At 41.1% G+C, this 23,795-nt stretch overlaps 1 protein-coding gene across 1 annotated transcript in view; it reads right to left on the reverse strand.

The window, feature by feature from the left end:
- Positions 1–19,121: 19,121 nt before the first annotated feature.
- klf7b (Kruppel-like factor 7b) overlaps positions 19,122–23,795 on the reverse strand; it is a 37,627-nt gene continuing 32,953 nt past the window's right edge. Inside the window, exon 4 of the mRNA XM_053626697.1 lies at positions 19,122–20,041. Within this exon, the coding sequence (XP_053482672.1) occupies positions 19,990–20,041 (52 nt within the window). The 3' untranslated portion in view covers positions 19,122–19,989. The remainder of the gene's footprint in view (positions 20,042–23,795) is intronic.

A 23,795-nucleotide genomic window follows, 5' to 3' on the forward strand; every position in this document is an offset into this window, starting at 1 on the left:
TGTGTGTGTGTGTGTGTGTGACACTCCCCTGTGGGTTCTGGAGACTTAGCACAGGAAATAGTTTTCGTGTTGCTACATATGCAGCAGAGAGAGGACGCTGCGCCAAGGAACGAGCAAACAGGCTGGTGCATTATCTTGGCATGCATTGAGCAGTCTGGAGGGAAAGAGAAGGGGAAAAAAAGAGTATGATTGCATCTGACAAGCTCCCTGCACCACCTCTACACCTTTCACTCTACAATCTGTCCCAGCTGAGCGACTGGTGACGCTCAAGATGCAGGAAGGTTTGATGAGCACCCATATCTCAGAAAGAGAGAGACTGAGAGAGCGAAGGAGAAGATGAGATGTGTCCTCCCTTAATCAAGTTCGCCTCAGTGCACACCCCAAATAACACATCTCCAGGCGGGTGCCTCCGGAGCCATCTGTAAGGCAAGGAGGGGCCTGAGGACACCCATCACAGACCTGGTGCAAACTGGCAGCTGAGACCAGGCCTGGTGCTTACATGTCTTTCCATTGCAGGTGAGAACCTAGAAGAACTCAAGGTGAAAGTGAAGATGGTATGGTTCAGAAAAGGTGCAGATAATATTTGAAATAAAGGCTTGATTACACAGAGAGGGGAGAAATGAGAGGGAGGAGTTTGTTTTCTCTTAGCTCTCATCCAATCATCAACCCCTGTGACATCTTTGTTTTTGGCAGAGGGGTTAAAACCTCATGCCAAGCGCCAACACAGCATGATAAGGTACTGGCCCACTCCTGCTCCTGTTGCCCCTCCTGATTCAGATGTCATTTGTGTTTTCTGCCTGGATCAAAGGCAGGTCACGTTAATTAGCAGATTTCACACTCCTCTGCTGCCAACCACCCTCCCGTCTCCCCCCTTTCAGATGCGATGTCACCAGGCCATGAGACATGTTAATCACGGGGAGATGCCTCTGTGAAGAGCACTGGCCAATAAGTCTGCTTTGTGTATGTTGTAGGCCAAGGTCATAATCAGGATTCCAGACGACAGTGTCCTTCAGGGGTTTATTTATTTATTTATTTATTTTACTTCACCTGCTTCTGACCATTGCAAAGATTTCATATGGACATTAGATGGGATTACACAACAGTTCACTACCATTACATACATAACAACTTCCACAGTATTCTGTATGTTTGGGTTTCCATCTTTAATTGCATAGTGTAGCTAAAGACACGTTTCTAGAAGATTCGGACCTAATCCTGCATTTCAGACTGTTCCATCCATCTGGCTGCCCCTTCAGGTTTGATGGCAATGAGGCTTAAAAGTGCCTGTTTGATCCACACCTGGGGTTCGACTCCACCAGTGAGACTGGGAAAACCGCCACTGTTGCTGAAGATGGGTCCTGGAGACTGGCCCAAGGCTCTGAAGTGTGGGGACGCTTTAGAGCTCTCACTCAATCCAATCTTCTTGGCTGAGAGCACACACATTTGTCTCCTTGTGCATGTCAATGCCCCACCACTTGGTATGGTGTTAATCGCTCAGCATTAGCTCCACATTGTGTCCCGTGCATAAACAATCAGTACAAGGACGAAGTAGAGGACACACAGGCACTCGTGACACATAGAACCCACAGAAACATGTAGGTATATAGAGACCTGTTTTTTTTTTTTTTTTTTTAAGAGCTTTGAAACAATGAATCAGGCATTTATGTTGATTTGTAGGATTTAATAAAATACTATCTTGGACTATACTATGTTTTTGTCATGTTTTCAAAGATGGTTATGGAAGCAATCGCAGAGTTCCAATTTATTTAATGAACAAACAAACAACAAAACAAAGACACGAAGACAACTCCGCAAAATACTGTGGCTAAGGCTAAACATAAACTATCAAATAAAACATGGTACAGGGACACAGGTCAAGAAGACAATTACATGAGACAAAGAAACAGTGCAAACAGTGGCTATATATAAGAGTGCTCATTAAACAAAAACTTGATACAGGTGCAGGTGGTCATATGACAGTAATATGGTGCAGTGGCTGCTGGGAAATGAAGTCCAGAGTTACCTCCTTGATATATGACAGTTTTAGTTTTAGTGCAAAGTGGTTTTGTTTCAATCACTTACCGCTGAATACTACAGAGACTCGGGCATGCTCTTCTAACTCTAGTCAAATATCCACACACATATTGCATGTATTAATATATGCCTTTCGTAGTTGGCTACTCCAGTTCATGAAGTATCATGAAGACTGTTGTGGGCCAGATGTAAGTATTGAAGGAGGTGCTGTGCCAAATGCCACTGCGAAACACACTCGCAATACATCTGACCATAATGTTCAATTTACTAAAACTTTTGCAAATAACATAGATTGCACATCACACTAAATTCATTCTACATGAGCTGGTCAACTGTCAAAAAAACAACAACCCTGCATTGGCAGCCTAAAAACATTCCAAATCTGTCAGAAAAGTGTATCAATGTCTACTGCTCCAAGGAACATCCATCCATCTACTATACCACTTATCCTTTTCAGGGTCACAGGGAACCTGGAGCCTATCCCAGGGAGCATCAGGCACAAGGCGGGGTACACCCTGAACAGGGGCACACTCACATACGCATTCACACACCCATTCATACACTACGGACACTTTAGACATGCCAATCAGCCTACCATACATGTCTTTGGACTGGGGGAGGAAACCGGAGTACCCGGAAGAAACCCCCACAGCACAGTGAGTACATGCAAACTCCACACACACAGAACCATGGGAATCGAACCCCCGACCCTGGCGGTGTGAGGCACACGTGCTAACCACTAAACCACCGTGCACCCTGTCCAAGGAACATAAAGCGTTACATAAAATGCTCCCAGAGCTTAGTAAACTGAACAGAATGTGTAATGAGCCGCATTTCCAATTTCTCGAAATCTTTTTGCACAGACGTTCCTTTTTTTTGTTACATGTTCTATCTACTGCCTCTAGATGTACTGCTACTGAATAAAAGCATTACATTGCAAGTCATCTCTGTGGTCTCACCACGTTCAATTTGTGCTCCTCGGCATCAAGCGTAATTCAGTTAGAACAAAAGACACCCGCTTCAGATATTGCTACAACAACATTTAAGTCTTTAAAGTCTTCAAAGTCAAATTTAAAACTAATAAGATCCTCTCATTGAGGTTTCTCTTTTTTTTTGCCTGATCTTTATTGATCTCTTATTTTGATGTGATTCTCAAATTTACCCCAGTCAATGCTCAAATCAATGCTATGACTTGCCGGTCATTCTGCTAGTGGAAAAGGTGTCAGAAGCCCTTCAGGGCTAATCCATGAAATATGCCATCTCCGAGTGCATGGACAGCCAAAATAATAGGGTTGAGGTGGATCCACTCCTGGGCCGGTGAGAACAAAGGGGCTGAAATCAGGAGAAAAAGAGAAAGAAGCTCTACTGGGAGCCTGGAGCTCAGTAAGCCTTAATTCCCCAGAAAGCTGTGATTCCTTTTAGATTTGGATTACCTTGCTGTCAGAGTCAGGGCGCAGACTTGCCCTGTAACTTCATTAGGCGTTAATCTCCATACGGCGGCTGCAGGAGGGGCACAAAGCTCCCAGCTATCTGGCCCTAGGTCCAGGTGTATCAGCGTGGCAATTAAGAAAGGCAATTAGAGCCCATTCGCTTCTTCAGGCTACAGGCAAGAGATAAGCTGTAAGCTCAGACTTTATTGGATCATTGTCTCTGTTAAAACAGAAAACAGTGAAGCAGAGAAAAAAGCACACAACTGAGCAAGATAAGCCTTCAGACCGAAATTACGTGGTAAAAAGCTAAGAAGTTGTTCATCTTTTAGAAGATCTAAAGAAACAAGCACACTGAACAGCTATTCAAAGTACAAAAAAAAAAGTGCTTCTAAAAGATGAACCTTTTTACCCAAAAAGAAAAAGTTATTTCACCCAATTACTTCCTTTTGTGTATGCAACCAAAAGAGATGTATTGTCTGGATTACTATAATCCAATTAATTACTTCTTTTTTGATAGCACAGCAACTACACTTATATGGGGATATAGCGACTGCATTATATGTAGAGATCAAAATTTGTTTTGCATGGCAAAAGTGTTGCTATCTCACAGCTCCTGGCTTCCAGGTTCAATCTTGAGCTTGGGTTACTGTCTAAAAAAATGGCAGTAGGTAATATTGGCAATGGTAAATTGACCTTAGTGAATGATCTCGTGAACGTGTGTGCTGGGTGCCCTGCGATGAATTGCCCTCCCATCCAGGGTGTATTCCCAGTGTTCTCACACCCAGTGTTCCCAGGATAGACTCCAAATATACCACAATCCTGACAAGGATAAGCAGTGGAATAAATTAGAATCTCTGGTTTTAACCAAGGGAAAAATGACGTGTTGTTAAGGAAATTATGTCCTGACACAGCACTGAACTCACTCTGTGGTGTTTGTAGTTCTATGTTCACAAACTGCCAATTAGATAATGGAACAATTTTTTTTTCTTTCCTGGCTTCTCCCACTGCCCTTGCCATTTACAGCATGGGAAATTACCTCAATGAGTTCTACTCTTTCCATTGTTTTGCTTAGAGGCCCACATGCAGCCTGAAATCGTCTTGTTTGCTGAGGAGGTGAATGGGATGAGTTATTCAGTGCAGAGTCAGCCAAGGGCACAGTGGACTCCAGAAAGGACGGCCGGATAATGCGAGTGTTTGTGCTTGTGTGTGTCTGTGTGGTAGAAACCAGGCCAACTGTCATAAAAGTGCTGGCGGCCAGAGTTGATGGTCTGTCATGGTGGCTCTTCCTCATTCCCCAGTCATGTGATAACATACAAAAAGCCTCTCACAGGCCACTCCAGGGGCATCAGGCTGGCATATTGGGCCTACATTTGTCTGCATCTCTGCTGGAAGCTTCTGAGTCCCATCATCCACATGATACGCTTCTGTCGCTGTGGGAGACTTCCTGTGGCGTTTGTTGCTGAAATGCAAAGGACAGCAGGTCCTACGGCAATGCATTCTGTTTTTTGCTATCTTACTCCCTGTACATTTCTGTTTCATCTAGTTTCTGAGGAGAATCTGAAGTTTCAGTTGAGTACAAAATAAAATCCTGTGAAATCTGGGGTAAAGATTATGACTATAAAAGGAAGCTTTGGAAGGCTGGTGCTCTGTGTCACACCATTCACCACAGATGGAATGTGTGCAGGCAGTAAGTGAAAGAGCTACAACTCATGCCCGCCCTCCCCCCTTCAAGTCCACACCTGCGACCACAACAATGCAGACCTTGAGAAAAAGGAAATGTGTTTTGGTCAGCACCGCTGAGAAAACGTGTGCATGTATGTGTGTCACTCTCAGCTTCCTTTTCCTTTTCCCTCTCAGGCCTGATATCACAGGAAAAACACAGGATGAAATACAAAACTGCCTGCCTCTTTTTTTCTTTCTCTATACACTTTTTCTGTCATGCGGTTTAAAGAAAAACGCTCTTTGTTTCTCTCAGAATTTGACTCGTAGAACTGAGCAGTCTTCACTAGCAAAGTAACCAAGCACTGAACTTACACATGTGGGCCTGGTCTGCATTTTTACGCACACATGTGATTTGTGTTTTTCATTATTCAGCAAATGAATAACCAAAGAAAAACCAAAGGGTTTCCGCTTTGTGCAAGTATTTGTCAGGAATGTTTACTTACGAGTGGAGGAGGAAATAACTTTCCTTTCAAGTTAGCCTTCAAAGACCATCATAACACATGAGACCTGACTCATACAACATCATTCAACATCTCCATGCTCAATGGGTCCTCTCAAAAATAAGACATAAAACTGCATTAGTCCTATGGTTGCTTCACATGCTTCATGATTTTTAGACAGAGGAGTTTTTATGTAATCATTATGAGACCTGACAGTTTGACACCAGTTCCTACTGTTTGTTGGGAAAAAGGAAAGATACAAGATGTTGACTCCTGAACATTTCAGGAGTCTTCATAGCAGCATAGTTTTAAATGTCATATTTACAGTATATTGATAGAGTATTGCATTACAGTATTTTACAAGGAACATTTGCAGGCAAATTCAACCCAAGTGAGGAGATGATAGAGTCAGTCAGCAGAAAAGACAGCTTCAACAATAAAGCTGCAATGATCTGAGGATATAGACTGACAGCCTCAGATACTCCTGAGCCCATGCACTGATGGTGGGGGTGACATGTGCTGAGATAGTGAGGGGTAAGAAACAAGAGGCTGGGATTTGAGATAAGCTTCCTAGAACCTCTTCAGATGTGCATGTGTTTACGCTGAAAAATTTAAGAATACTCCAGCTGCTGTCTGATAAAGACTCCGAGCGACAGGAAAGTGTTCCAGCAGTCCGCAGATAGGAATATAAGTGGTAGGTATTGACTACTTGCAAATAACTGGAGTGGTCAGTCAGCATCACTGGGAATGTAATAGTCTTAGCGGATTTAGTCCTAATGTTCTGATACAATCAAAACTCGATTAGAGGTATTGAAAGACATGATGAGGGTCAGTGGGATTTGTTGAGAGCATTCGTTACATGCCTCAAGCAGACTTGGAAATACAAAAAAAAAAAAAAACCAAAACGCTTTCTTATTTCGGATTGCAAAACACACTGAAAATGACAAGCTCATGCAATTAGCAGATGAGGGGGAAAATTACTCCTTTCCTTCTCCGACATGCATTTAGCTGGCGGAATATGATGTTCCTTCAAGAAGCAAACACAAAAGATGTGTAGTACAGAATGGGTGGGTAGGAAACTATGTGTGTGTCTGTGTGTGTGTGTGTTTGAGTGTGTAAGAGAGGAAAATATGCTGAAAGAGTCTGCATCTTAATGAGCACTTGAGCTATCGTCACTGAGAGATAAGTTTTTAGATGTATTTATTGTGTAGTACTCTTCACTACCCAGTGTAATTGCCTCACTTATCGAGTTAAGCTTGTCCAGACGTGCTAAGAAGATTTGCCTAAAGTGCTTTGAGCAGCTGACCCCTTCGTAACCTCTAACTCTGCCAAGGCTTGACCTTTGGCAATTCAGTAAAAAGCTGCAGCTTTGGATCGAACACCCATATGCCTGAATTATGAAGATACCATGCTTACCTCTTTGTAGTTAGAACCTCTTGCTCGATACTGAGATCATAATGGACTCCATTTAGAAGTGGTACATGAAGTCTATCAGGAAATTGGAGGCTGTAATTGCAACCAAAAGGCCACCAGTGAATCTGAATGGTTGAGATAAAAACCAAACTGTAATGATATTTAGTCAAACGGTTTGTGAAACCAGGAATGAGATACAGACTTGATTCAAATGTGGGTAAATCCCACATTTAGACAGGACCAAATCCCTGTGTTTAGACATTTTGATTGTTTTTTCTTTTCTTTTTTTGTACAAACCTTCAATTTATTCCACTGCTGCCAATGCTATTCCCTCTTATTCTCCATAATAATAGAAATTAACAAGTCGTTCCTCCAGGTCTCAGGTCCAGTTGGCAGCTCAGCCTGGATCTGCTAAGCCTCCCGGGGTTGTTAGGATAAATAGGCTGTGCTGGATACTATGTTGCTAAGCTAATTAAGTAGCAGGTTAAGCTGCTGTGGGATTGAGTAGCATGACAGCTGATAGCACATTACCTGTGGCTGGTGGAGACAACCCAAATGGGTGGATACAGCAGTATGGAATACTAACATACAAAGGCTACATGGTACAACAAGCAGCTGTTTAAGTGAATGTACATGTACTTTACACATAGATATATGCACATACGTAGCACCTCTATACTGCTGCGCTCGAGTTTCCTTCCTGCTTTTCTTCACAAAAGACCACAAAGGACAATGTGGCTTAACGTTCTTTCCTTCTGACAAGGATATGGTACGTATTGACACTGTTTTCACACCTTGGTCTACGTGTGCTACATTTTTTTCCAGCCTTTTTCTACTTCACCAACAATATATGAATGAAAGTGATGTTTACCTTTGCTTAATCCTCACCTATACTGAACATACAAATATATTTTAATGGGAGGAGATAAGAGCAAAACATACATCAAAGATGACTCGGACACACGCTTTAATGTCTTTATATAGGGTGTCCCAAAAGTCTCCATACTTAGGGGAAAAAACTTTTTTTTTTAGCAAAATGTCTTCTAAAAATGTTCATACTTAGTTTATATTACAGCTATTTTTTTTTCAGATAGCCTTTGGCAAAAGAAGAACATATTGAACTCATTCTCATGGCTCGATCAGGAAGCTGTCACAAGGTTGCGATGGACTTTAACAGTTAACGAGGTGAGCACATCACACACACACACACACACACACACACACACACACACACACACACACACTCGACACTGTTGACATACTTATTAACAAATTCAAAAAGACGGGAAGTGTTGCAGTCCAACCAAGAAGTGGACATCCACGAACATCCACTGACGAAGGCACAACCAACATGGTGCAAACATAGTCTCCTGTGTATGGAGACTTTTGGGACACCCTTGTAGTATTAGTCATTGAAATAGTAAATGCATTATTCAAATCAAACTAAATAAATTTTAAGTCTAATGTAATTCGTTTAATAACATCCCTACTATGTACCCTTTTAAAATACTTTTTCAGTGGTGCAGTATGTCCTAGGATGTTAGTAGTGTGTGGAGCATGCATTAATTAAACTACCATGCTTCCACTCATTTCCTGTTTCCACTGTATCAGGATGGAGAGCATTTCCTGTCTTGTGTCACTCATGGGAAACTTACGCTAGACACAGGCTCCTGCAGAACCCATCATCTCCGGTGTAGTAAATATTATTCCCCTGACTCTTCCTATGTTTAGGCCTCACTGCTGTCCCATTCCAATAGCATTTAGAGCGGATGTGCTTTTTAATGTGGGACTAGATCATTCTGCTAGCACCAATATGAAGTAAAATAACATCTATTAGCATCTGAAAATGTTGGTGTCTCTCAGAGATTTCATTCGAACATCGAAAAGTTATAGTAAAAGTATCTTTTTATATCAGCTTTGTTCTTTGTTCATCTAATCATGTATCACTGTCATGGTAGAAACATGTGACTAAGTGAGCCTGGGTGAATATCAAAATCTAGTCATTAATTAAAGGTATCACATTCTTCTTTGACACTCCAGAAATAGGAAGCTGTCGCCTATCTTAGGTGTGTTCTCTTGCCTTGTTTTCATTTTATTTTAGACGCAAGCTTTAATAGAGTCAGACTCATGAGAGCTTTCCTTATTCGTCTCTCATTTGTTGTCATGTTTGCACAAATCCCAGAATGGTCTCCTTTGAGAATGTCGAAGCATGTTTACTCCGACACGATCAGGCGAACGGCACTGTGGGGCGAGATCCATCCAACGAAAAACATTGTCCCATTCTTCCCCAGCCAGCCAATGAGTCTTGCAAATTACACATTATCTTCAGCTATCACCTGCTTAATTAAATGACCTTTTGTTAGTTAGCATCATTTACAGAGGTTTAGCCCTATTAAAGCAATAATCACATCAGCTGCATAATATTCATTTAATCAACACACTAAATTTGGCGCAGTTGTCTCTGGCACGCATACAAGGGCACGAGGACGTGTTACATTAATATATGACACATGCACACGTCGCCACCTGAACCCTTTGCTACGTCAAAATGTACACACTTGCATTCTAAACAGTATATTACTGTTAACTGTTTGTATTAAAAAAATGTAAGAGACGATTTTAACAATCCCAAACTTGACTGTGAGATATCTATCAGAACCAATAACCAAATGCATCATTCCATGATTGGGCTGTCATTTGTGTCCTACCGATATTACATACAGTGTACTGTATAAGCCATAACATTAAAACCACTGACAGGAGAAGTGAATAACATTGTGTATCTCATTATTAGGCAGTAAGTGAACAGTCAGTTCTTGAAGTTGACGTGTCGTAAGCAGGAAAAATGGGTAAGTGTAAGAATCTGAACGACTTTCACAAAGGCCCAATTGGGATGGCTAGACGACTAGGTCAGAGCATCTCCAAAACGACAGGTCTTGAGGGGTGTTCCCCGGTATACAGTGGTTAGTACCTACCAAAACTGGTCCAAGGAAGGACAACCAGTAAACCGGTGACAGGGTCATGGCTCACTAATTGTTGCATATGGGGCTGCGTAGCCGCAGACCAGTTAAATGCCCATGCTGACTCCTGTCCACCGCCGAAAGCACTTACAATGGGCATGTGAACATCTGAACTGGACCATGGAGCAATGGAAGAAAGTGGCCTGGTCTGATGAATCATGTTTTGTTTTACATAATGTAGACGGCCAGGTGAGTGTGTGTCCCTTACTTGGGTAGGAGATGGTAAACAGGATGCATTATATAAGCAGTGTGATGCTCTGAACAGTGTTCTGGTGGGAAACCTTGGGTCCTGGCATTCATGTAGATGTTACTTTGACACGTATCACCTACCTAAACAGACCAAGTAAACCCCTTCATGGACATGGTTTTCCCTAAAGGCAGTGGCCTCTTTCAGCAGGATAATGCGCCCTGTCACACTGCAAAAAATAGTTCAGGAATGGTTTGAGGAACATGACAAAGAGCTCAAGGTGTTGACTTGGCCTCCAAATTCCCCAGATGTCAATCCGATCAAGCATCTATAGGATGTGCTAGATAAACAAGTCCGATGCATGAAGGCCCCACTTTGCAACTTACAGGATTTAAAGGATCTGCTGCTAATGTCTTGGTGCCAGATACCACAGCACACCTTCAGAGGTCTTGTGGAGTCCATGCCTCGATGGGTCAGAGCTGTTTTTGGAGCACAAGCAGTGGTAGAGCGGGTTGTCCACTAATCGTAGGGTTGGCGGTTCGATTCCCGGCCCACATGACTCCACATACCAAAGTGCTTTTGGGCAAGACACTGGACCCCAAGTTGCTCCCGATGGCAAGATAGCACCTTGCATGGCAGTTCTGCTACCATTGGTGTGTGAGTGTGTGTGTTAATGGGTAAATGAGACAGTGTAAAGCGCTTTGTAGAACTGCTAAGGTTAAAAAAAGCGCTATATAAGTGCAGACCATTTACCATTTATGGCTGATTGGTGTATCTAAAAGTAAATGCATTTAAATAGAGCTGCAACAACTAATCAATAAAATTGATAATAATCGATTATGAAAATCATTGTCAACGAATCTCATTATTGATTAGTTGGTGTGCGTGTGGTAAATTTACTCATTACGTTACTTCTCTTCCAAAAAACACGTTCCGGAGAGTAAATACTAAAGTTGTGTCCCAAATGACGTACTATACACTTACACTATGCACTGTATACTCTACTGTCCAGTGCAATGTTTCTCAACAGGGGGTCCGTGGACCCCTAGTGGTCAGTGGTGTAATTTCAGGGGGTCCGTAGGAAAGTTTAAAAATGTCTAAATAATATTACGTATATTTTTTTGTTAAATGTATAAAAACATATTCAAATGAGATGTTTTAAAATGAATCAATTTGGTTATTCGCCAGTATCACGTTAACTGAGCTGACGGTTGTTCATCGATGGATTTATTTTAAATTTATTTACAAATGAAATGATAATTTGCAAAAACCTATGAGTGGTAGACAAGTTCAAGTGTCGTATTGATGGATAAAATAAACAAAAGATAATTCAGAGAGTCAAATGAAATGTCACCAACAATAAAATGCAAGAAATAAAATCTTGAAATGTTTTGATTCAATTTTGATGTTAATATTATTAATGTTAAATAATAATAAAATAAAGCAACATATATAGAAATTACTGTTTAATATATAGCCTATAATTGTTGTGGAGTGACGGGATCCTTGTGGATTGTTAAATATGCTAGGGGTCCAAAGCTCACAAAAGGTTGAGAACCACTGATCTAGTGTATGAATTTTAGAAAGGTAATATCGTCTCAAATGGAACATATTCATTTTTTACTAACCTGAAAGTTTGCCCCCCATCCGATTAACTGATTAATTGAAAAGATAAAACAAACAAACAAGAAAAACCGGCCAACTAATCGATTATGAAAATAATTGTTAGTTGCAGCCCTACATTTAAATATAGTTAAAGTGTCCTTCAACAACAATGTACAGCATATTTCAGACCAATAACATAAAATGCTAATAAAACCTCCAGAGCACGTCGACAAAAGCATTTTCCCAGCCCACTATAAGCCCACTTTACCTTTAAACATAATTTAATATAATCATTAAAATGCTTCACACATTGTATTTTTGCCTTAACGTGTGAATTCATTGTCTCTTATTTTCCATGAGTCATCCATTATAGGTTATGAAAAATTTACATTCTAGTTCCACAACATTCGCTCAACTCTGTTACCTGAATCCATACAGCCCTAAGTCACGTTTAACAGGAAGTTGCATGATCTAAATTTCCTGAAATTCATAGGAAGAAGAAAAGTAAGTTCTCTCTTTCTTTCTTTTTTTGTCTTTATGTCCAGTGATATTATAATTTTGACTGAGATCACTTTGAACATACCCAACTTATAGACAGAACTTAAATTAGAATGTCCATAATGTCCTCATGCCCTCATGCCATTAGCATGGATGCTAGTTAATGTCATTCTGTGTATTTGCTAATTCTATGCTAAAATCTCAACCCATGTAAGAACAAAATGCAGGAATTATCAACAAAGAAATTTTTGTAACACATGAGATATTGTTGAGTGGGATGGTTTAACATGTTTTATATTGTTAGATATAAATGGCACTCCAATTGGGGAATTAAAAAAATATCTTTGTAACAATAAGTCAAAAGTAATAATTGTTTTTGGGACATTGCAATCCTGACGATGCAACATCCATCTGTGAGCAAAACTGCCCATGCTCTCTGAGTAGTAGACATATTATACTCCCTTAAACTAACTGATTATTGTTAGCAATGTGCTAACATCATTTTCCAGACTGACCAAGAAATCATTGTGAAATGTCTTTCTTCTTGTGCCTCAAACACAGTGTACCATATTCCTAAAAAAACATTTTAGCTTATTTCAGAGGGTTGAAACTATTCATTGTAATAGCAAACTCAAAAGTTTTTTTTTAATGATTACATTCATTGCACAGCAGTAACCCAAATTCATAGGCAAGTGGCCTTTCAGAAAACAAAGGAAGAAAAGTTCATAATGTAGGCCATTGTGCTATGCCAGCAGTGGTACTATTTATTACAGTAATGGGCGTGTGTGGTTTTGGACATAGCCATTCATCCCTGCGCCAAGGGGAGAGGGGTGACTGCTCTGCTGAACGGGTGGGCTGCGATATGCACATTAAGTAGCTGACATGGTTCTCAAGAGACCGCCGAGAAATGACAACAGGCAGGATTTGGCATCCTTTTCTTGTGCATGAGTGTAAGATTTGATGCGTCAGTTCATTAAGCAGTCACTGCCACATGCTACCCCTCAATTACAGAATTGCACTCAAGATTAATTATTGCTTACAGTTCATGTTACGGTGCATGTTTATATGCATGTGGTTTAGTAGGCTGACTATATGAGTACGCAGCAAAGGACACAGGAGACTTAAGACTGCTTCCTGTCCCATTAGCATTTGATCATTTCCCCTATAACGTAGGAACTAACTTCCTTTCTATGCATCAGTCTTCATTTTATTCGTTGCCCCCCCTCCCCCCCAATTGGCTAAACATTAATTGTAGATATTGAATTACGCAGAATGACATATAGCCTACTCTAGTGAGGGAGGGATTTAATATTTTAAATTGAACTGGGCCTTGGAGTCCTGTTGGAGCTCGACAATGACGGTGCAAATTTCAATTACAACCACAAGCAACTGTGACTAAGGGGGGGAAAATGCTCTCTGGAAGACATTAACATGACTGGAGTGCTGTAAAATCACCTTTTTCTTCCTCATAATTACTCTCTAATTAGCCATCAGTTATTCGATTACCCCTTTTAATCTGTAAGTCATGGACATGGGTTCTACAAATGGCGGCTTAGACACTGGTAACGGCTCTAATTAAAGGACGAGATGCACAAAGTGTCCCTGAGAGACAGGTTTGGGGGGGGGGGGGGGGTGGTTAGATATTCATGAGAATGTCTAATTTGTAATAAAGTATAAAAATCACTACCAATGCATGAGGAAGAAGCACTAGTACCAGCGTACTCCTATTGTGAACAGTAGTGTGCAGCCTTTCCCTTCTTTAGCAAAATGCACTGCTGGGCACAAAAGAAGTCATTAATAGAAGCTGTAAAGAGATCCATTGTTGCAGTGCGTTCCTCTTTGCTGAGAGAGAGAGATCAAGAGAGAGCAAGAGAAAGCGAGAGAGAGAGAGAGAAAGTCAGATAATTTTGTAATGAGTCTCGACTCTTTGAAAAAGCCCTGCCAAAGTTTGGTAGCTACATGAAAAGACTTCCAATGTTAATTTTCTCTCGTTTCATCTCCCTTCCCTTCCCTTCTCCCGCTTCATGTGCCAGGGATTCGCTTTATTTGTCACAGAGAAAGAAAAAAAAAATCATCACACCAAAGCAGTCAGATTCTACCATTTATTACACATATTACATTCTTAAATAAAAACGCTCCACTGAACAGTTCTTGCATAGATATCTTACAATACCAATTTAAAAAAGAATTATGAAACAGACCAGTAACAAAAATAAATTTCATCTTCTTCCTTAATAAAGAACATTACCATACTAACATTATATCATACAAATAATATTTTAAACACTTTGTACAGCAAATAAAAAGGAGAAAATCGAAAAAAAGAAATGAACAACCAAAAACAAAACAAAAAAAACCCCAGAAGGAACCGATTAGAAAAAAACAACCAAACAAACAAACAAAAAAAAAAAACGGAGAGGAAGTGAGCACGAAGGTAGCAGGAAGTGAAGGGGGTTGATGGGTAGAGTGGGTGTGGTGTAGACAAGTGAGGATAACGGTTACGATGATGAATATGGCTGGGGGTGGGGGCGGGGCCCTGCTCTAGCGAGAAACGTGCTGTACAAGTGGTGTGAGTTTTGTCGTGCCACTGTGGATGTGTCCGAGTGATGGCGTACTCTGTATTCCCTTTTGTTCTTACACAACCTGCGCTAAGCTGTCGTGGCCGGCCATGGCAGAGGAAGCGGCCGTAAAAGAAAAGCACCTATTCGAGGAACTGCGTTTCAGCTGAGGTCTGTCGTTGGGTGGCTCGCTCCCTGGTTATTGACTGCCTGCGACGTTTAGATTTTGCTGCTGGAAACACAAGCAAGGGTAGAAATATAGTGGTCTGAATGCAGCAGATTGAGGACCGGGATGTGATCTGGGAGCAGCTAGCGGCTGTCCTGCTGACGCAGGGTGGGACAAACATGAGGGGACAGAATGAGTGAGGGGAGGAGATATATATATATATATATATATTTATATATAGCAAGAGGAAAGGAAAGTACTGGTGAATCCGGTATATACTGACACAGACTTTAGACAAGCACAGCGGATAGAGTCCAAGATGCACTAAACATCACAAGACATGAGCAGGACGAATTCATCCACACGTATCAAACTGGATCTGCCTTGATGACACATACTGTACTGACTACTGACCCTTCTAACATGCCAGAACTGATCCAGCCTGACACAGCAGACTGAAGAGACTAAAATGTCACATTCAGCGTGATTTTACTATTCGGCCATGGCTCATGTGCTCTTGTGACAGGTGCATCTTGAAATCTCACAACATTATGTTATGTGGACAATCGACAGTGGTGCGAAATAACAGACTACACTAGGAGTACACATGAAGTGCGCATGTTTTTGTATTGAAATGCTTATGTTTTAATAAACTAAAGAACTGCAACACCTACAATCTTGTAAGAGGCGCTAGAGTCAAGCGGAACCGTTTGCCTGTTCATAAAATCCCTCTGCTTCAGGTGTTATCTTGTTACACAAACACCTTATTTTAAGCCGAAATATAACGGAAGGGCAGTTATTTCACTGGAAGGTACCGGAGATCAGGGGTTCTCAAAGTATTGTCCGAGAAGAACAGCCAGGGGGTCTGAGATTATGATTATGATTATTATTAACTTTGTTACACTGGTGGAAATCACAACGGACCATTATCAAAGTTGTTTTCATGACTTGAGGTCTCTTAAATTAAATGGCTTTAATCCAAAATCTCAAAAATAGGTCTACAAATTTCATCATGGACCTTAATTCAGGAATAAAAAAGCTCCAATAAAGAGTACTCATTTAAATAATGAGCCTAATATTTGAATAGTTCATAAAAACCCAATCCGTACTACCAATCGGGACCTTAATAGTCAATAGTTAATTCTATGGCGCAAACAGTTTGAGAACTCCTGCCTTAGATGCATAATTAACCTATTTAAAAAAAAAAATACCCTATAAGCAAAATTTTGTAGTGGATTTTTAGTCCAAATAATCAAGCTTTGGAAGCGAAAGGAAAAAACACCAGCCAATAAGAACAAATTTTTAAGCAATCCACTTGCTCCATTTCATCGGTTTGGGATTATATTGCAACAGGCATTTCTCGTGTTCCTGAAGACTCCTTTGACCTTAGACATCCTTAAGAAACTGTAAACTCCACTGTATAATATGCAAGGTACTAAAACCAATGCGACTATTTCGCTGTTACGGCACTGCTACTTGGAGAGAAAAAGAAAGAGAAAAATCACTAAATGACTATATTACAAGCACACATACCCAAGACCATGACAATGGCCACACACTGATGTTCAGGGAAAAAAAAAAAAAGTTTAATGCGATTCAGCTGATTTAGGGAGGAGGTTAGGGGACAGCATCTGATAAGTGGTATTAATGAGGGTTAAAAACAATAAAAATCATTGTTCTCCCCCTCTCTTTGTTTTTTGAACACTCAGCAGTTTGCTTGCAGACGCATAAATCTTTGGGCAAAGTGTGCATTTGATGTTCCTGCTGTAGTTGATTGTGCATTGATCACTGCTGTCGTTTGGAGTGTGGAGAGAGGAAAGGGGGGTGGGGTGGGGTGGGGTAAGGGGGTGATCAAAACTCAAAGAGCACAGGCGATGTCTAGAGCATGCTGATTGCTATTTTAATGGACGGGCCTTTATTTTCATTATCATTTGGTAGGTTCTGGAACTTTATAATATTTCTATGCAAAAAAATAGTTCTTCAGTTGTAGTCTTGCATTTACAATGGCAATTTACAGGTCGGAATATGGAAGTGACTGAAATGTTTTATTCATTATTTTTTTCCCCCCACCCAGACTCCTGACACCCTGTTCCTTAGACAGAAAGAACTGTGACGTTTGTTTTCGGATTCTCAAAGTGTAATACAGGAAAGCTCAGGTTTGAGTCATGTGAGCATCTTAAAAGCTGGATGAAATCATGCTGGTTTCTATGACTACACTGAAATGAGGGTTGGTCATATCTTTTAGATGTGTGTCAGAATGAACTGAATTTGATCCCATTGTTTATTGGCTGATGCAACCAACGCAGAGCGCAGCAGAAACCTTCATGACCTACGACTAGTGTTACTCACAATGCTAAATATGACTCTTATAATCGATGCTCGGGTTGGAATGTGTCCTGCTTTGCTCGGATCGCTGGATAGATGCCGTGTCTAGAGGAAAGTGGTACTTTCCCAAACTGATTGTACATTAAAAAAAAAAAATAAAGTGTTGGCAATATCAAATAGTCTTGATCCTCCACTGATTGGGGCTTCCTTTGCATCTCAACCCATGAAGTCAAACCAAGAACCTCAAGCATGAAAATAAAATAAAAAATAAATAAAAATAATAATAATTCAAGCAGACTGAGCAGACTGTTACGTCTTTGTGTTGTTTTCATGTGTATTAGTGAAGAAGGAGCAGGCCTTGTTCTGAGAGCAGTGTTAAGCAGATGTGTGCCATGTTTTTGGTATCAGTCTGGTTGTATTGTTGCCCTGAACGCCGATGACCTTAACGTTACAGCTCAAAAGTTACAATCATGGCTTTGATTCTCCCCCTCCACCCTCATCAACTAAAGCGAGGAGAGGGGTTCAGTGGGCCAACATCCTGCTAGACTTTGCAACCTTGGGAACAACGATTATAACCTCATTCACAATTATTTAGAAGCTGACTGTTATGCTAGAGCTCATCCTAGGCCTAGTTCGGCATAATAGCTAGGACATGTGAATGAGCTCTCATCATCTGACTTCAAAGCCTTCAGGCAGAAAGAAATCCTACTCCAAAACAACAATGGATAAAAACCCTACTTTGAAGATATTGGAATAGAACAAAAAAAAAAAGAAAGGAAAAAAAGAAAGGAAAAAAAAAAAAAAAATTCCGGGAAGCAATCTGTGTGCACAAGTGTGTATGTTTGAGAGAGGCTGCCATGCAGTGTTTTGTTTCTAATTCATTCATTAACATGATAATTGTTTTTCCCTTGATTATTTTCAGCTTTATCTCTGAAAAAAAGAGCCATGAGCTAATAAAACCATTCTGTGTGTTTTTGTTGCGTGCGCGTGTCTATGTGAGAGATTCATTTTTTCATTTTTTTCTCATAATAGTTTTCTTGTTTTTTTTCCCCCCGTTTTTTCCCCCCCTTTTTGTCTGTATGAAAAAAAGCACAGAGAACGTTGAAAAAAAGTCAGTGCAGACAATGGATACGAAACAGGCAGGCAAAGTTCGCCTGGCGCGATGCCACCGGGTTCCTTTTCATGTTTTTTTTTTTTTTTTTTTTTTAAATCCTGATGCCAGCAGGCGTCTCTAGTCCCAGAGTCACATGACCTGCCTGCTTTCCTCCGCGTCCTCTCCAGGAGCTGGTCTCCCATAAGCCCCTTCTCCCCTGCGCAGGGTTTGAGCTCTAATATGGGATCCAGTCTCAGCATGAAGCCAGCGAACATTTCCAGTGTTAATATAATAAGCATCACGCATGTGTCCGTGCTGACGCCGGGTTTCCGTAACAGTCTGCATCAAATCAGAACGGAGTGAAATGAAAAAAACCATAGGGCCCAGCTTTAGGAGTCAGCGGCTCACGTCCTTTCGGGCTTCGTATATTCTTCCTTGCGTTCTTCAAACTCCTCGCTGTCAGTGCTAAGATAGGCACCACTGAACTGAACCGTTCACGCATACGCTGTACTCAACCCCCCAACACCCCCCCCCCAAAACCCTGTGCCAGTATGTGCACATTCACGCTCATGTAAGCAAAAACAAAAGTTCTTTTTTTTTTTTTTTTTTTTTTTTGGAGTTTTAAGACATCTCAGTTCAGAAACAATCTTCTGTTTTGTAACACTGTCTTTAAAAAAAAAAAAAAAATAAAGGCAAGAAAGTGTCGCTGCGCATTGTTTCAGATGCCTGCGAGGTGACAGGCGTGAAGAGAGGAGCACGCTCTGAAGCGAAGAGCAGAGGAGGTCAGCGCAGGGGCTCCTTCAAGGGACTTGCTTTTGGCCACTAGCTCCATTGGTCACTGTCCAGAATGTTTGGCAACGTCATCCTCCAAAGTGGCAGCTTGCTGTACATGGTATGAACCTGCAGTTCAGTTTTATTATGAGTCCTTGGTGCAGACGGAAGAAGAAGGAAGTCATTATTTTTTTTTTTTCCCCAGAAGGTGTTGTCTGTGTAACTTGAGAGCACAGGTACATTTCTAGAGCTGAAGTGTTGTTTTCGGATTAAATGTGATGTGAGCGATGCAGTGTTCACAGGGTTTCTGTCCCATACTTATGATTTACTGTACAAAGAAGAGCAACAGTGCGGAAAAACAGCTATCGCTTGGCAGTGTCTGATTCCCAAGCTAGTAGCTTGAGCTAAGTAACTGATTTAAAAAAAATGAGAAAATGGCATGATTACTTATTTTTTTTTGTTTGTTTTTGTTTTGTTTTGTTTTTGAAAACTGTCAAGAAGTGAAGAATCCAGCAAGCTCTGCTCTTATATTCTCGTTGCCTTGTGTTATTCTTTGTATAAAAGCCTCCTTCAGGCTTGGTTCTCACTGAGGTCTCCACAGGAGTCTTCATCTCTGGACGGGGCAAAAAAACTTCTCTTTAGACGTTCTTTCCCTCTTCCCCTTCTCTCTCTCTCTCTCTTTCTCTCTCCCCTTCTCCTTCACTCTCATTTCCCTTCTCTCCTCGACTCAGATGTGCCTCTTCATGTGCAGAGCCAAATGGTCAGACCTAGAGAAACACCTGCAGAGAGAGAGAGAGAGAAACAATGTTAGCTAATCATGAGATACTAGCCTAGCATAACAGCATTTGATGAATCGGGCTGGGGTCTCACAGTGATGGGGGACCATATGACAGTCAGCCCAGGCTTTGCAGATGGAGTCTTTCAGAGCAGAAAGAAAACAACATTTGGCTTTCAGGGGGAAAAAAAAATAAATAAAAATGAATATTTAAGCGCTAGATTCTTCTCCCTAAGTTAATGACAGATCGTCGAAAGTCGAAAGCTTGCCAGCTTACTGATACATGCTGCGACTCTGCTGTTCTTTGCTAAAGAAATTGAATAACATATATTTTTGGAATGTAGGAGAAATCTGAGACCAGCTGGAGTTTTTTTTGGGGGGGGGGGGGGGGGTGGGGGGATTTATTTCAACACTGGTGGTGAAACTACTCTATAATAAATCACATTGTCGCATTAGTTATATAGCACAAGAATCATGATGGTTGGTTTTGGCCTGAGCCGTGGGCTTTCTTTTAAATCATACTCGATTAAGTTCACTGTTAATAACTACTACAGAGGAAGAAAATCTGCAGCGGAGATGCCTTCGCTATTTTACATACTGTACATTAAACTACAAGGATTACCGTAGAACATTCGTATACAATGATGAATCACAACTGCTAATAAAAAATAAAGAAAAAGAAGAAGAAGAAAAAAAAGGCAGCGAAACGTGTGTGGGATTGAAATGAAGTATTAAAATTTGAATTTGCCTTTGGCTGTATGCATTATTAATTAGTAGTGAGCCATAGCGTGCTTATTCAGAACAGGCAGAGGACTCGCGGTGGGGGAAAGACATACAGGTGGACATTTACGATGGGTTTATCGAAATATTTGCATGAAAAAATGTTTTAAAAAAGGAAATCTAGTAGTAGTGCAATTGGCATTATGCAAATGAGAATATGCTCACTGGTCCCCATGAGCTTTTGGATATAGTTAGCAACGCTAGCATTTTTGGTTGAAGTGATCCAGGCTTCGGTAATACGCACATCATCCCTGTCTCCTTTACACGAGCTCTTCTGAATAACAACAACCCTTGTGCGTTCTTTTCATATCGTGCGTTAATGCCTCTGCTATGAGAAATCAAAGGTTGACTGAGCAGAGGTGTGTGTATGCGTGCGTGTGTGCGTGTGTGTGTGTGTGTGTGTGTGAAGGGCTGCTGGACAGATGGCCCTGTGACACTGGCCATCACACCAGCTGGCACACCCATAACCCCCCTCTCCTCACCCTCACTCAGTCCCACTCCACACCCAACAGGAGGGCTGGACTTGATTAGGCAGGATTAATGATGAGCCATGTGTGTGTGTGTGTGTGTGTGTGTGTGCGTGTATGACACAGTAACAGTATGTGTGCGTGTTAGCTGACTGTATTAGCTGTTAAACTTTCCACGGCTGCTCTCCGCTGTCCATTGTGATGGTAATGTAGGATCATCTTGACACACACACGGGTGAGGTCCCTCAAGGAGGCGGAACAGAATGGCTCATAGAGAGGACAGGGAGAAGCAGCTGTTTGCCTACACATCGTTTTTCACACATTAAAGCACGCGAGAGGCTATTCGATTTAGGATAAATTAACTTCTAACTTAACTCGCTGGGGTACGGCCGCGAGAGCTGATATTAGGGATGCGTCAATATCCATTTTTCAGACCAAGCACGAGCGTATGTTTTTCCAGAGCATGTCAATATCGATAACAATACTGAAATGACTAACCTACTCGGTGTTAATCAATCTGGAATGTCACAGATCATTTCATTTATCTGTTTACATTTCCCCGGATTAAACAGTGGCCATAAAAATCGCACGTCCATGTTCATGCACTTGGGCTACCATGTGCGCTCTTTCCAAGTGCATTAGTTACCCTGGATTGTGAAGGGTTATGGGTTTTGTTCCACTTTGGTGAAGCTCTTCTGTACAGCTAGTAGTACGTTTCACTGCGTCAGAATCCCTCATTGTCGAGGATAGTGCCTGAACCTCAAGAACAATGTACTGCAACTGTTATATTTGCTGTTATTTTATTCCATACTAAGGTAGTTTCTAGACGTTTCTTCTTGCCTAGCCAGCATTTGCTGCATCGTTGGTCGCTAGCAACGAAGTCCTCATGCCACGTTACTTTACTAGGATGGTGTTGTACTTCCTCCTCTCGATGTTCTCCCACAGCGCATTTAGCAGTCTGCTCTGCTTTGATCGCCATCATTAATCTCATTAATTTCATGTCATCTGTTATTAGCGCGACGTTACGCTAGGCACACACATCACATAGCATCACGTGGTATTGGAGCCGTTTTTACGAGTACGAGTAAATGAGCACAATATCGGACCCATACCCAATACTGTATTGGTGCTAGGGTTGTCACGGTACCAAAATTTCAGCAGTCGGTATGAATACCAGTAAAATTCCACGGTACGCGGAACCAATTTCGATACCAAAGCAAAACACAAAAACATGCTAATTAAACAACACACTATTTTATTAATAAAGTTAAGTATCAATATAAAATGTATTTTTAATAACGCCATTCTGTATACTTCAAGTATATCATTATTAAAGCTACTAGAGTTCTCCAGACAAGAGGAGAAATGTTTTTCTGACTGACTGGTATTAAAGACATAAAAATCTATTATTTTCTAACACATACATTTCAGATATATCGCTCATCAAAAAGCCTCTGATGTGTAAAATTAATAAACCCCATCATGTCCTCACATTTATTTAACCCCAAGAAAAGTTAAAGCATTAAATGGTTAATAAGGACCCCTAACCGTATTAGTGTTAAACGCGCGTATGCTAAACATTAAGTAAGCAAAAACGAGGATGTTTTCTTGCAATAATACACTCCAATTATACTATTCTACAACTTTCATAATGCAACCCTATCATAACTGAAACTCACCTGCTTGAATAAATACTGCGGTTAAGCAGCGGCTCTTCCTGAAAGCACGGTTAATCTAGCTGCACATCAATTTTAGGGGCGGGGCTTTTACACACTTAGCGGAAACAGCACTGAAAGCGGAAAACGAGTGTCCGAGAGAAATTGGTGTATTTCGCAGGTATATATAGTAGGTAAGTATGTGGTTTCGGACACAGTCATGGCAACCGGCGGAGCTCCAATGTCTTCTTGCTGTATGGTGCACCCATGAAAAATTTCAGACTTTTCAGACAGGGCATCAGTACAGGGTTGACCCGGTACTCAGTACTACCGGTACTTATGAAAATCTGGTACCGTCAACTTTTTTTCCTTTTCAGTACTGACTTGGCACCAAAGTAGCGGTACTTTTGACAATCCTAATCGGTGCATCCATAGACACATTTGTTACAAGTTCTCTTAAAGTGAACCTCCGTCTCTCTTAAAGTGAACCTTCCTTTTATTACGCCTGTGGATTAGTCCACTAGCAAATGTACCGAGTAGTATCCACTCCTGGATTAGCTGACTCTGCAGTGAGGTTCTGCATGGGTTAATACTAAGTCCAATTCAAAGAAACACGAACCAGAGGGCCCAATTTAAAAAAAGCTCCCCAGGGGTTAACTTGCGGCGAAGGAGGCTGACTCGGTCTTCACTTCACGTTCTCGGCTCCGAAGCAGCTGTTATCAAAAGCTTGGCAATCAGAGAGACTCAATTACAGTGATGCGTTCTACATCCACGTGCCAACGGCCCCCGTCTTGCTTTTTCCACAGTCAGTCCTGTTGTGAATTTATTAGTGGATTCTGTATCGAAGACCTTGCAA

This window comes from Ictalurus furcatus, chromosome 6 (genome assembly GCF_023375685.1).
Source record: "Ictalurus furcatus strain D&B chromosome 6, Billie_1.0, whole genome shotgun sequence".
In the NCBI taxonomy this organism is placed as follows: Eukaryota; Metazoa; Chordata; class Actinopteri; order Siluriformes; family Ictaluridae; genus Ictalurus; species Ictalurus furcatus.